At 46.3% G+C, this 13,575-nt stretch overlaps 1 protein-coding gene across 7 annotated transcripts in view; it reads right to left on the minus strand.

Moving 5' to 3' along the window:
* The window catches only part of tcerg1b (transcription elongation regulator 1b (CA150)), a 171,781-nt gene that overhangs the window by 81,682 nt on the left and 76,524 nt on the right, over positions 1-13,575 (minus strand). For all 7 annotated transcript variants that reach the window (XM_072511892.1, XM_072511898.1, XM_072511896.1 and 4 more), the window contains exon 5: positions 10,312-10,650. In XM_072511892.1, coding sequence (XP_072367993.1) covers positions 10,312-10,650 — 339 coding nt within the window. The remainder of the gene's footprint in view (positions 1-10,311; positions 10,651-13,575) is intronic.

A 13,575-nucleotide genomic window follows, 5' to 3' on the forward strand; every position in this document is an offset into this window, starting at 1 on the left:
TGGAGCAGATGGAGGAGGAGTTTAAAAGGTGGGATATGCTGCCACTCTCCTTGGCGGGCAGGGTGCAGTCGGTGAAAATGACAGTGCTCCCGAGGTTCCTTTTTATATTCCAGTGCCTCCCGATCCTGATCCCTAAGGCCTTTTTTAAGCGGGTCAGTAGGAGCATCATGAGATTAGTGTAGGCGCCAAAGACCCCGAGGGTGAGAAGGGTGTTTCTGGAGCAGAGTAGGGACAGAGGAGGGTTAGCATTACCTAATCTGTGTGGGTATTACTGGGCTGCCAATATGGCGATGATACGCAAGTGGGTAATGGAGGGGGCGGCGTGGAAGAGGCTGGAGATGGCGTCCTGCGTGGGCCCGAGTCTGGGAGCGCTGGAGACAGCACTGCTGCCGCTTCCGCCGACGAGGTACACCACGAGTCCGGTGGTGGCGGCGACTTTGAAAATTTGGGGGCAGCGGTTTGGTCCCCGATCCGGGAGAACCATCGGTTCGTCCCGGGGAGAATGGATGGAGGGTTCCTGAGCTGGCACAGGGCAGGAATTAGAAGGATGGGGACCTGTTTTTAGATGGGACGTTTGCGAGCCTTGGGGTGCTGGACGAAAAATTCAGGCTTCCCCCCGGAAATGTCTTCAGGTACATGCAGGTAAGGGCGTTTGTAAGACGGCAGGTGAGGGAGTTCCCGCTGCAACCAGCACTCGGGATCCAGGATAGGGTGCTCTCAGGGGTGCGGGTTGGAGGGGGCAGGGTCTCGGCGATCTACCAGGAGATGCAAGAGGAGGAGGAGACCTCGGTGGAGGAGCTAAAGGGTAAATGGGAGGAGGAGCTTGGTGAGGAGATAGACGAGGGTACAAGGGTGGACGCCCTGTGTAGGGTTAATTCTTCCTCCTCTTGCGCCATTCTTAGCCTGATACAATTTAAGGTTCTTCACAGAGCGCATATGACAGGGCGACGCTGAGCAGGTTCTTTGGGATGGAAGACAGGTGTGGGAGGTGCTCGGGGAGCCCAGCAAATCACACCCACATGTTCTGGGCGTGCCCAGACGCTGGATGGGTTCTGGAGGGGTATTGCGAGGACGGTGTCTAAGGTGGTGAACACCCGGGTTAAGCCGAGCTGGGAGTTAGCACTATTTGGGTATCGGACGAGCCGGGAGTGCAGGAGGCGAAAGAGGCCGGTATTCTGGCCTTTGCGTCCCTGGTCGCCCGGCGGAGGATTCTGCTACAGTGGAAGGATGCGAGGCCCCCAAGCGTGGAAGCCTGGATCAGCGACATGGCAGGGTTCATTAAATTGGAGAGGGTAAAATTTGCCTTGAGAGGGTCTGTGCAAAGGGGGGGGGCTGTACTTTGTGTTTTCTCCTGTGTTTATTATTGCTTAATGGGTGGTTTGTATATTGGGGGAATTCGTGATGTCGTTGTAAGATGTTTATTTATGATCTTTTTTCTGTAAGGTTGGGGGGGGTTGGTTGATGAAAATATGTAAAAATTTGAATAATAATATTTCTTTTAAAAAAAAGGGAAGCAGAGATAATCCAGTTAATTATAGGCCGGTGAGCCTGACGTCAGTGGTGGGAAGCTGTTGGAGAAGATACCATGGGACAGGATTTATTCACATTTGGAAGTGAACGGACTTGTTAGTGATAGGCAACATGGTTTTGTGTGGGAAAGGTCATGTCTTACCAACAAGAGAGAGGTTTTTGAGGAAGTGACATCTACATGGACTTTAGTACAGCGTTTGACAAGGTCCCTCATGGCAGATTGGTACAAAAGGTAACGTTGCATGCAATTCAGAGTATGCTGGCTAGATGGATTAAAAAACTGGCTTGGCAACAGGAGACGGAGTAACAGTAACAGTGGAAGGGAGTTTTTCAGAATGGAGATATCTAACAAGTGGTGTTCCACAGGGATCAGTGTTGGGACCACTGTTGTTTGTAAATGATCTGGAAGAAAATGTAGATGGTCTGATTAACAAGTTTGCAGATGACACTAAGATCTGTGGAGTTGCAGATAGTGAAGGGGACTGTCAGAGAATACAGATAGATTGGAAAGTTGGGCAGGGAAATCGCAGATGGGAGTTCGATCTGGACAAATGCGAGGTGATGCATTTTGGAAGACCAAATTCAGTGAAATATACAGTAAATGGCAGAACCGTTAGGAACTTTGACCTGAAGAGGGACCTGGGCGTTCAGATACATTGTTCCATGAAAGTGGCAATGCAGGTGGTTAAGGTGGTCAAGGCGGCATACGTCATGCTTGCCTTCATCGGCCGGGGCATTGAGTACAAGAGTTAGCAGACCTTGTTACAGATAGTTTGGGCAATAAGTAGTAGGTCTATACAAGGAATCTGGATCAGCACAGGCTTGGTGGGTCAAAGGGCCTGTTCTCATGTTGTAATGTTCTTTGTTCTCTCTTTGTTCTAATAAATTATCCTTAATCCCATGTGATCTAACCTTGTGAATCAACCTTCTGTGTGGCACCTTATCAAACGCCTTCCAGGTGTACTACAGCTGCAAGATCCCCGTTATCCACTTTGCTTGTTACATCTTCGAAGAACTTGAGCATATTAGTCAAACATGATTTGCCCTTCATGAAACCATGCTGACTGAGACTTCCAGTGGCGACCATGGTGTGAGTGGTCACACATTTGGTGGCTCCCTCTCGTGGTGGACTTTCTAGACCTTTTTCTGATAAAGGCGGGGATTGATCGCAAGGAGCAAGTTAGAAGCCCAGGGCCAGGCGATCCAGAAGGTGGAGGAGACAGCTGGCGAACACGAGGAGCAGCTAGCTGCGATGGCGACGGAGATGGGGCTAATGAGGGACCATCAGAAGACACTGCAGGACAAAGTGGAGGATCTGGAGAACAGATCACGCAGACAATATTTGAGGATTGTTGGCCTGCTGGAGGGCAGCAAGGGAACGGACACTGGGGCATATGTGGCACGCATGTTCGCGAAGCTGCTGGGAGAAGGTGCGTTTGCTCAGCCCTTGGAGGTGGACAGGGCGCTTATGAGGAAGCCGCAGAGGAACGAGCCACCGAGGGCGATGGTGGTACGAATGCACCGGTTCCTGGACAAGGAACAGATCTTGAGGTGTGCCAGGCAGATGAGGCGCTGCATATGGGAAGGCAGTGACGCAGGTCTATCAGGACCTGGGTGCGGAGCTGGCCAAAAGAAGGGCGAGTTTCAATAAGGCCAAATCGGGCCTTTTTAATAAGGGGGTCTAGTTTGGCATATTGCACCCAGCGCGTTTGAGAGTCACGTATGAGGACCAGGAACTTTATTTTGGATCACCAGACGAGGTGATGAACTTTATCAGGGACAAGGGACTGGCAGGAGATGGAGGACATTGAACTTGGGAGCGAGTAGTTGTTTTAGAACTTTTATTAATCTTTTCTTCTGTTTGAATGTATAGTTTTTGCACTAGGTTTGGGGCCGTCGCTCAGTTTTGTTTGTGGGTTAGCTTTGTTCTTAAAGGGGCATGGTGGGTGGAATTTTCTTCTTTGTGTTTTTTGTTGGGGATTGTAATGTTTCCATATGTAAGTTGGTTGAGCGGGGGGTGGGGATTAGTGGGGGGTAGGATGCTTGGCGCCATGGGTGGGATGCTTGCTGGGGGGGCTAGCTCACGGAAGCGCAGTGGGGGGTGAGCAGGTGATAAGTTTGTGTATGGGGGTTTGGGATAGGAGAGGAGAGGGGTATGGATCTGCCGACAGGGGAGGGACTGACGAATGGCGACAGGGTGAGGGTCAATGATGGTGGGCACCTGAGGGCGGGCCTGAAGAGCACGGGCTGGAGGCTGGCCGAAGGAGGGTTATGGTTGATCGGCGGGGGTGCCCCCGACCAGGCCGATCACATGGAATGTGAGATGGCTGAATGGGCCAGTCAAGAGGGCCCGTGTGTTCGCGCATCTGAAGAGTTTAAAGGCGGACGTGGCAATGTTACAAGAGACGCACCTGAGGGTGGTAGATCAGACTCGGCTGAGGAAGGGATGGTTGGGCAAGTATTTCATTCGAGGCTGGACTCTAAAACTAGGGGGGTAGCGATTTTGATTAATAAGTGGATGTCATTTGAAGTGGGAAGCATAGTGGCGGACTCGGGGGGTACCGTTAAGATGAGTGGGAAGTTGGAGGGGATGCTGGTGGTATTGGTTAACATTTATGCATCGAGGTGGCGCCAGCTAAAGGAGGCGCCGACCCCGGTCCCTATTGAGGAGTGCGGGAGCCTGGAGAGCAAGAGGAGAACCATGATTCTTTCAATGGGGCATAGAATGAGCTGGACGGTGATTGGAGGTCTCCTGACCCTGAGATGATGCAAAAACTAATTGCTCAGATTGAATATTACCTTTCGGATGAGAACATTCCTGCTGAAGCATGTGAGAAGAAATAAAATGGGATATATCAGTGTTAAACTACTGACCTCCTTCAAAAAGGTGAAGCATTATAAAGAGCTCATGGAATGGGAGGGAACCCAGGTAGGGGAGGCAAAGGGTAAGTGGGAAGATGAGTTGGGTAAGGAACGAGGCAGATCTGTGGAAGGGTGCTCATCATGCGCCAGGCTCAGCCTGATACAATTTAAGGTGGTCCACCGCGCACACATGATGGTGGCCCGGATGAGTAGGTTTTTTGAACGGGTGGAGGACAGGTGTGGGCGGTGTGCAGGAGGGCCCACAGATCATGTCCACATGTTTTGGGCATGTCGAAAGCTTAGGGGATTCTGGCACGGATTTGTGGATATCATGTCCATGGTACTAAAAACAAGGGTGGTGCCGAGTCCAGAGGTGGCGATTATTAGAGTGTCAGAAGACCCAGGAGCCCAGGGGCGAGAGAGGCTAACATTTTGGCGTTTGCCTCCCTGGGAGCCCGGGGACGGATCTTACTGGCGTGGAGGGACTCGGAGCCCCCAAAATCGGGGTTTTTGGTTAGTGACACGGCTGGGTTGCTCAGGCTTGAGAAAATCAAGTTCGCCCTGAGAGGATCGACGTTCGGGTTCGTCCGGAGATGGCCGCCGTTTATCGACTTCTTCGGGGAAAATTATACTGTTCGCAGTTACGATAAGGTGGAGGAGTATTAGGGAAGGAGGGGGTAGGGGGGATAGATTAGATGTGATCAGCGAGTGAAGGAGGTGGGACTGGGGAACTCTGTGTGTAAGCCATGCTGGCTGGATATGGTCGTTGGTTATTCACTCAGTTCACATTTGAAATTGTTAGAAAATCACTCACTCTAATGGACAGCATTTTGATTTGCCAAATGTCCGATTACTTTCTTGATAATTGATTTTAATAATTTTCCAACAACAGGTGTTAAACTAACTGGTCTGTAATTTCCCACATTCTTCCTCCCTCCCTTTTTGAATAAGGGCTTTAAGTTAACATTTTTCCAATCCACTGGAACTTTTCCCATGTCCAGGCAATTTTGGAATATTATAACCAATGGATCCACTATCTCTGCTGCCACTTCCTTTAACACCATAGTATGTAGGCCATCAGGCCCGGGCTATCAGCCTGCCCTCAATCACAATAGTTTGTTGAGTACCGTTTTTCTACTGATGTTGATCGTTCAAAGTTCCTCCCTTTCTATTACCTCTGAATTGCTTGTTCCTGTAGGAATGGTACTAGTGTCCTCATCCGTGAAAACGGAGGCAAAGTACTGATTTAGCATCTTTGACATTTCCGTGTTCCCCACTATTAACTCTCTGGTTTTATCTTCCAAGGGACCAAAATTCTCTTTATAATAATAACAATCTTTACTAGTGTACATGTAGGCTTACATTAACACTGCAATGAAGCCCTTTTATGTACTTATAGAAGCTTTTGCTATCCTTTTTGATATTTTGCACTAGTTTTCTTTCGTAATTTATCTTAGCTCTTTTTATTACTTTTTTAGTATCACTTTGTTCATGTTTGAACGTTTCCCAATCTTCCAGCCTGCCACTGACCTTTGCAATATGATAACTTAGTTTTTGTCATTATCATGTCCTTGGACCTCCTTAGTAGCCATGGATGTGTTTTGCCCCTCTTACCATCTTTCTTCCTCACCGGTATATATTTTAGTTGTGAGGAATTGGTTATCTCCTTAAACAACTGCCACTGCTCATCAGCTGTCCTACCTTTCAATCTTCCCTTGGTTTCTGTGGCCATTAGCACTCTTTTCCCTTGGTATCGGTAGCTATGACTCATCTTTCATTCTCATTCCACAGTATAAATATTTCCCACTTTCTCTGCCTTTTAGCTTTGACAAAGAGTCATCTGGACTCGAAACGTTAGCTCTTTTCTCTCCCTACAGGTGCTGCCAGACCTGCTGAGATTTTCCAGCATTTTCTCTCTGGAAAAAATATAACTCAATTGGTAATTGCAATGTGTCACTGAAGTTAATATTTTCCACTCTGCAAAACCAGAAACGGCAACACTTCAAATGTTGACCAGCTGTCCCCTGACATCACGCAATCAATACCCACCATTTTCCCAAGGCCAAATTTTATAACTTCGGGACCACCTATTGACAGATGAATAATGTTTAAGGCTAATTACTCAGGATTCATAAGCTGGAAGCTTACAAATAACAGAGAAACTGACTATATCACATCTGAAAAATAGTCCAAAAAACATCCAAGGGAATTCAGATGGCGAGTTGAATGAACAGGGTCTTATACGCACTCCACTATTCTGCACTACATCTGTACAAAGATTTGGATAATTTTGTTTAGGGAAAGGAATGTTAAGTCCTAATTATTCAAGGTGTCTTCCCATTATATATAGAAAAATAATCAGCTTATCGTTTAATTTTACCATTTGGCAAAAAACTGTTCACAATTAAATCCTTGAGTTTTTCTTCGTAATGGGTTGCTTTGACGATTTCCGAGAACTCCTGTCAATTCTGGAGAGTTGCAAAATTTAGAGAAATCACAGGTGTCATGAATGGTGAACTACAAAATGATGTTTTGAAATGTATCTTTAAATCAGCCCAGTTAGCTCATGTCCAGGCGATCCGGTTGTGATAGCGAGCAAAACTCAAACAGAAGTCTATTAAGCTTGGGGTGACAGAGTTTTGATACCTTTACACCATATCTCACAGAAAAGGCAGAGCTGCTGTTTTGAGACAGTGATCAAGAAACTATTGCCATGGGAAGCAGGTGGTCTGTTTTGTGGTACCAACCAAACAGGATGCTGGTGGGAATTGTGTTTCTTTTTAGAAGGGAACAGAACAAATGGGATTCTTCAAGATTTAAGGAATGGCGGGACATTGAAGTATGCCTTGTTGGGTGTAGTCATATCCCGGAAACCTCAGGGTGAATGTAATGATTGTCAAAGAACACTAAATTTTGATACATGTTTGATAGTACAGAACTTGAGTATTGCTGAAAAGAGATATATGTTGATGCTTTTCGTCTTGCACGAATCAGGACACTTTGCAAGAATACCGATAGGAGGAAAACAACAATTTATACTGTATCAGAAGAGAATGCTGATTGGTTGGCAGGTGGACTGATGGTAGAGGCGTGGCCATGGGGAATACAGCAGTTAATGGTGAGCAACAGATAACTGCCAAGCATTGTTTGAAATTGAACCAGGCAGCTTGACCCTCACCAGTCAAGGCATTGCTTTGGTGAATGAATCAGCGACTGGTTATCACTTATTTTGTTTAGCTGAAATAGGTGCAATGTGTGTACATATTCTTTCTGTCTACAGGAACAAGGCCTTGTGTAATAATTTATGTAGCTTCTAGTACATGCAAATGCACCACATTACAAGTCTGACTATCAATCTTAAATTGGTTGTCAGTGTCATGCACCTTTCAGAAATGGTGTTCATCAGTGATGTCAGAGTGTGGGTGGAGCTGGGCTGTCTGTCAGCTTTTTACTTTTGTTTTAGGCTGTTTGCTGCAGGGTGTGTTTTAGTTTCGTTTTTCAGAACTGGATAGCTGCAGTCACAGCCAGAAGGTGTATTAGTCCCTCTCTCTGTAAACTAAAGACTGTAAATCGATCCTTTGGTGATTTAAAACTAATAACTGCTCTCAGTCGTGACTTTAACCTGATGTGCTTCTGTTAAAAGTTTTGTTTTAAATCTTATGGATGTTAAAAGGAAAACTTTAAAGGATTACTTAGTGTTATATTCTTTGGGAGTTGTATTTGAATTGATGGTTGCTAAGATGTTCACTGTATGTTTTAAAAAGGTTAACTTGAATTAATAGAATAAACATTGTTTTGCTATAAAAAATACTTTTCCATTTCTGCTGAACCAGAGTGGGCCATGTGCTCCCCATACCACAACCTATTAAAAGTTGTGGGTCAGGTGAACTCCATGATATACTTTGGGGTTCTCTAAACCGTGGCCCATATCAGCATAGTTCTTAGCACACTGAGGGTTGTTGAGTGCATGTTATCCAATTGCGGAATCACATCTAATATTGACCCAGGTTTGGGGTTTTGCAAGCACTTGGTTGGGTACAGTCTGTACCTTGCCCAATTAATACAGCGACTGGGACATGCTCTTTTCTACAATCCACCAGTCTTTGAGACATATGGCTTACATACCAGATATATGGCTTACATACCTAGCACCACACTGGCACTGAAATTCACATACATCACTCATTTGTGAGATAGCTAGAACATCTTTTTGGCTTGCCCAGACATCCTGGGCTAGTGCGCAGTCAACACCAATCACACTTGACCTGGAGTCGCAACTCATTTGAAATTAGATTTTATTTTAAATATCAGAGGTCATTGATTGTGCTTATTAAGCTACAGGTTTGTAACTTTACAACACAACTAACCTTTTATTCTGTAGTCTTATAATTAAACGGACAAAAAATGTAACTAACTATTTACTGCCCCTTTCCCAACCCCCCATCCTAGCTTGCCCCACTCTCAGTATACACACACACAAACACACATGTACATACATAATAATAAAAATAAAAGAATAAGGATGCTCGGTGCACTGGGACTTCCAGTCAATGACTTTCATTTTGGTACTTCTTCCTTCTAGGCTTGAGATGTTTTTTCTGGCAAGGTTGTCTACTTTCTGTGCAGACTCAGCAGCATTTCAAGTTCACAGCAAATTATGTGCCAGGCACACACTGCTTTCAGAACAAAAGAACAGTTCTTTTCGTCAGCAAGCAGAGGAGAGAGAGCATTTCTTTCACTCCCACGGGCTAAACATTTCTTCCCAGTTGTTTAAGAAAGCATCATGCAGGAACCGATCACTGACTGTTGTCGGACAGAATACTGTGCCTGGCCAACCCACCGGTTGCCAGTTAACCAATCGAACCAACTCCCTCCAAAGCTGGTTCCGAAGATCCACTCGGAAGAGTCTGGCTTCTCCTTTCTAAAATACATAGCCTGGGAACACAATAGCTTGGCAAGCAGGCTGTTTCAACTTTGAATCTTTTTCTTAAAGGCACATACCGATTATGATTCCACAGACCAAAATAATGAAATAAAAGAAATGGGAACAAAGGAAATAAACAGGAAGGACCCTTACAGGTTTGACTGCACCCTGTCAGTGGCAAATACCACTCATGTTACTACTGAAGTGGAACAATGGTGAATAGGCTAGCAATGTCAAATGAGCACACGGACACAGCATTGCTATTGATATGTAAATCCTGCATGGTCGTCGCAAATGTGTCGGAATCCTCCGCTGTGTAACAGTGCAACAGGTGAAGCTAGCTGTTTCACGCAGTAGCAACATGAGTGGTATTATGCTGCACTACAGGATGCTGCCGACAAGCCAAAAAGACGTTCCCTGAGTAATGTAGAATGTGAGTTTTAGTGCCAGTGAGAAGGTATTGGTTCATCTCTACACCAAAGTTTACATTGGACAGCAGCCTTGAAAGAGAGAACCTAGACATTCAAACCCCACTCGTGCCTTTTATTCTTCATTCATCAGTATGCTGCAGCTCTCCGTTTGGCAGAAAATGTGCCCATCTTCTGAATTCTAACCTCTGTTCTAGGAATCTTTGGATTTCTGGCACTGTAGAGGTGGAGCACCTCCTGCTTTATCCATGTAAAATGTCTTAATAATTGTACAACCAGAACCATTGACTTGAATCAGGCAAGGCACATTGAACAAAAATTCTTCATATATGTGTATGCACTTAAATATATATATATGACACAGGTTTTGAATATTTTAAATGCAGAAGAGAAAGCCTTTTTTTGAACGGTTAAGGTTGAAAGTCCGAATATAGACAGCAATTACAACCCAAAATGAGCACAAACAACCCAAGTTTCAGGGAGCAATTATCACAAACAACAGATGGTCACAAAGGGAAATGAACAAATGACATGAAAAACATTACACCTTGACAAGTGGTATCTTACCTGGCAATGGAATTGGCATGCCAGGCAACGGCACACGAAATGGTGGCACCATCACTGGTGGAAAAGCTTGGATTGCTGTGGCTGGCTGTGGCACAGGTTGTGGTACAGGAGGAGGCATGGTGTGTGGCACAGACTGCAGTACCGGTTGTTGTGTTGCGCTGGTAGTCACGGCTACAGAGACGGGTGTTGGGATAGCCACTGTGACAGCAGGTGGAGGCTGGTCGAGAGCTGCAGATACCAGTGGAAAAGTAAAGCTGGCACCGTCACTTGACACACTCCTCATACTTTTTCCAAACCCCTTTAATGCGGAGTACGTTGGTGTACTTAATCGCATATGATCTGTACCATTTCAAATGAAACAAAAGCAGCCGTTGGAAAAATATATCACATTAAACAGCATATGAAAGCCTTCACTTTCTCACATGCAGATATATAGTTAATACATTTTATTTTAACATCTATGGACAAGCCAGTTCAGTAGCCATGTCTTTCATATAATCCCTACAGTTCAGGGGGCCATTCGGCCCATCGAGTCTGCACCGACCTTCTGAAAGAGCATCCTACCAAGCACCCCCCCATTCCCTATCCCTGTAACTCCATCTAACCTGCTCACCTTAGACACTAGGGGCAATTTAACATGGCCAATCCACCTGACCTGCACACCTTCAGACTGTGGGAGGAAAGCTGAGCAGGCGGAGGAAACCCATGCCGATAGGGGAGAACGTGCAAACTCCACACAGTCACCCAAGGTTGGAATTGAATCCGGGTCCCTGGTGCTGTGAGGCAGCAGTGTTAACCACTGATCCCAACATAGGTACACTAGTCATTTTCAATCCATCATCACATTACACCAAACTTTGGGGTATATTAGTTTGTGGGTGGGCAAAATTATAAAAGCTAAAAATCAGGTTGCAATGAGGATTTACCTCTTCCCCCCTCCACACTTTATGCACCACTAAAATCACAGTCAGGAGTGGGAGGATGAAGCCGTACCAAAAACGTTGATAGTTTCCAAACTTAAGTATTTAGAAATTTAAAGAAACAAAAGTCTCCTCCTGACCTTTTTTTAAAAATATATTTTATTCAAGTTTTTTGGCCACACATAACAATACGTAGTGTTTCTTTTACACAACAATAAAGCAATATAAATAACCGGCCAGTTTTAAACAAATAAATAAGTAATATATAAACAAAAACAAAAAACAAAACTAAATGGCAACTGCCTTGTCCAAAATAAATACGCTCCAAAAATACAATCCAACAATCCAATATAGAATTACATATACCAAATACCTATACATATAAAATAACATCCCCGAGAGTCCGTCCAATTCCTCCCCCCCACCCTCCCCCCCCGGGTTGCTGCTGTTGTCTACTTCTTTTCCATTCCCTCTATCTTTCTGTGAGGTAGTCGACGAACGGTTGCCACCGCCTGGTGAACCCCTGAGCCGAACCCCTTAACACGAACTTAATCCGTTCTAACTTTATGAACCTTGCCATATCGTTTATCCAGGTCTCCACCCCAGACTGTTTGGCTTCCTTCCACATTAACAATATCCTGCGCCGGGCTACAAGGGACGCAAAGGCCAACACGTCAGCCTCTCTCGCCTCCTGCACTCCCGGCTCTTCTGCAACCCCAAATATAGCCAACCCCCAGCTTGGTTCGACCCGGACCCCCACCACCTTCGAAAGCACCTTTGCCACCCCCACCCAGAACCCCTGTAGTGCCGGGCATGACCAGAACATGTGGGTGTGATTCGCTGGGCCTCTCGGGCATCTCGCACATCTATCCTCTACCCCAAAAAATTTACTAAGCCGTGCTCCAGTCATATGCGCCCTGTGTAGCACCTTAAATTGTATCAGGCTTAGCCTGGCACACGAGGACGATGAGTTTACCCTACGTAGGGCATCAGCCCACAGCCCCTCCTCAATCTCCTCCCCCAGTTCTTCTTCCCATTTCCCTTCCAGCTCATCTAACAAGATCTCCCCCTCGTCCCTCATCTCCCTGTATATGTCCGCCACCTTACCGTCCCCCACCCATGTCTCTTGAGATCACTCTATCCTGCACTTCCTGCGTCGGGAGCTACGGGAATTCCCTCACCTGTTGCCTCGCAAAAGTCCTCAATTGCATATACCGAAATGCATTCCCTTGGGGCAACCCATATTTCTCCATCAGCGCTCCCAGACTCGCAAACGTCCCATCTACAAATAGATCTCTTAATTGTACTACCCCAGCTCTTTGCCATGCTCCAAATCCCCCATCCATTCTCCCCGGAACGAACCTATGATTGTTTCTTATCGGGGACCGCACCGAAGCTCCCGTCCCTCCCCTATGCCGTCTCCAAACTGCCCCCAAATTTTCAATGTAGCCACCACCACCGGGCTTGTGGTGTATTTCTTTGGTGAGAACGGCAACGGCGCCGTCACCATTGCTTGCAGGCTAGTCCCCCTGCAGGACGCCCTCTCCAATCTCTTCCACGCCGCTCCCTCCCCTTCTCCCATCCACTTACACACCATTGAAACATTGGCGGCCCAGTAGTACTCACTTAGGCTCGGTAGTGCCAGCCCCCCCCTGTCCCTACTACGCTGCAAGAATCCCCGCCTCACTCTCGGGGTCTTCCCAGCCCACACAAAACTCATAACACCTTTCTCAATTCTCTTGAAAAAAGCCTTTGTGATCACCACCGGGAGGCACTGGAACACAAAAAGGAATCTCGGGAGGACCACCATTTTAACCGCCTGCACCCTACCTGCCAATGATAGGGGCACCATGTCCCATCTCTTGAAATCCTCCTCCATCTGTTCCACCAACCGTGTAAAATTAAGCCTATGTAATGTACCCCAATTCTTGGCTATCTGGATCCCCAGGTACCGGAAGTCCCTTGTTACCTTCCTCAACGGTAAATCCTCTATCTCTCTGCTCTGCTCCCCCGGATGCACCACAAATAGCTCACTTTTCCCCATGTTCAGTTTATAGTCTCCTCCTGACCTAAAGAGTCATATCACATTGACATTTAGGAAGGATTCGGGTTTGGTCTCTGATACCAGTAGAGGTGGTTAATCCCAGAGAGTACCATTAATGGGATGCTACAAGTGGTCTTAAAGCCACTTGGTTACAATAGTAAATTAGATTTTTTTTTTTAATTTAAATGCGAGGTTCCCAGTCTTTGCCCACTGTGGCGCGCTGTTTCCCATTGTGGCCACCCCACGCCGCCAGGAAACCTGCGGATGGGGGTGCATTGCCGGTGGAACAGAGAATCCTGC

Source organism: Scyliorhinus torazame, chromosome 7 (genome assembly GCF_047496885.1).
Source record: "Scyliorhinus torazame isolate Kashiwa2021f chromosome 7, sScyTor2.1, whole genome shotgun sequence".
Classification (NCBI taxonomy): Eukaryota; Metazoa; Chordata; class Chondrichthyes; order Carcharhiniformes; family Scyliorhinidae; genus Scyliorhinus; species Scyliorhinus torazame.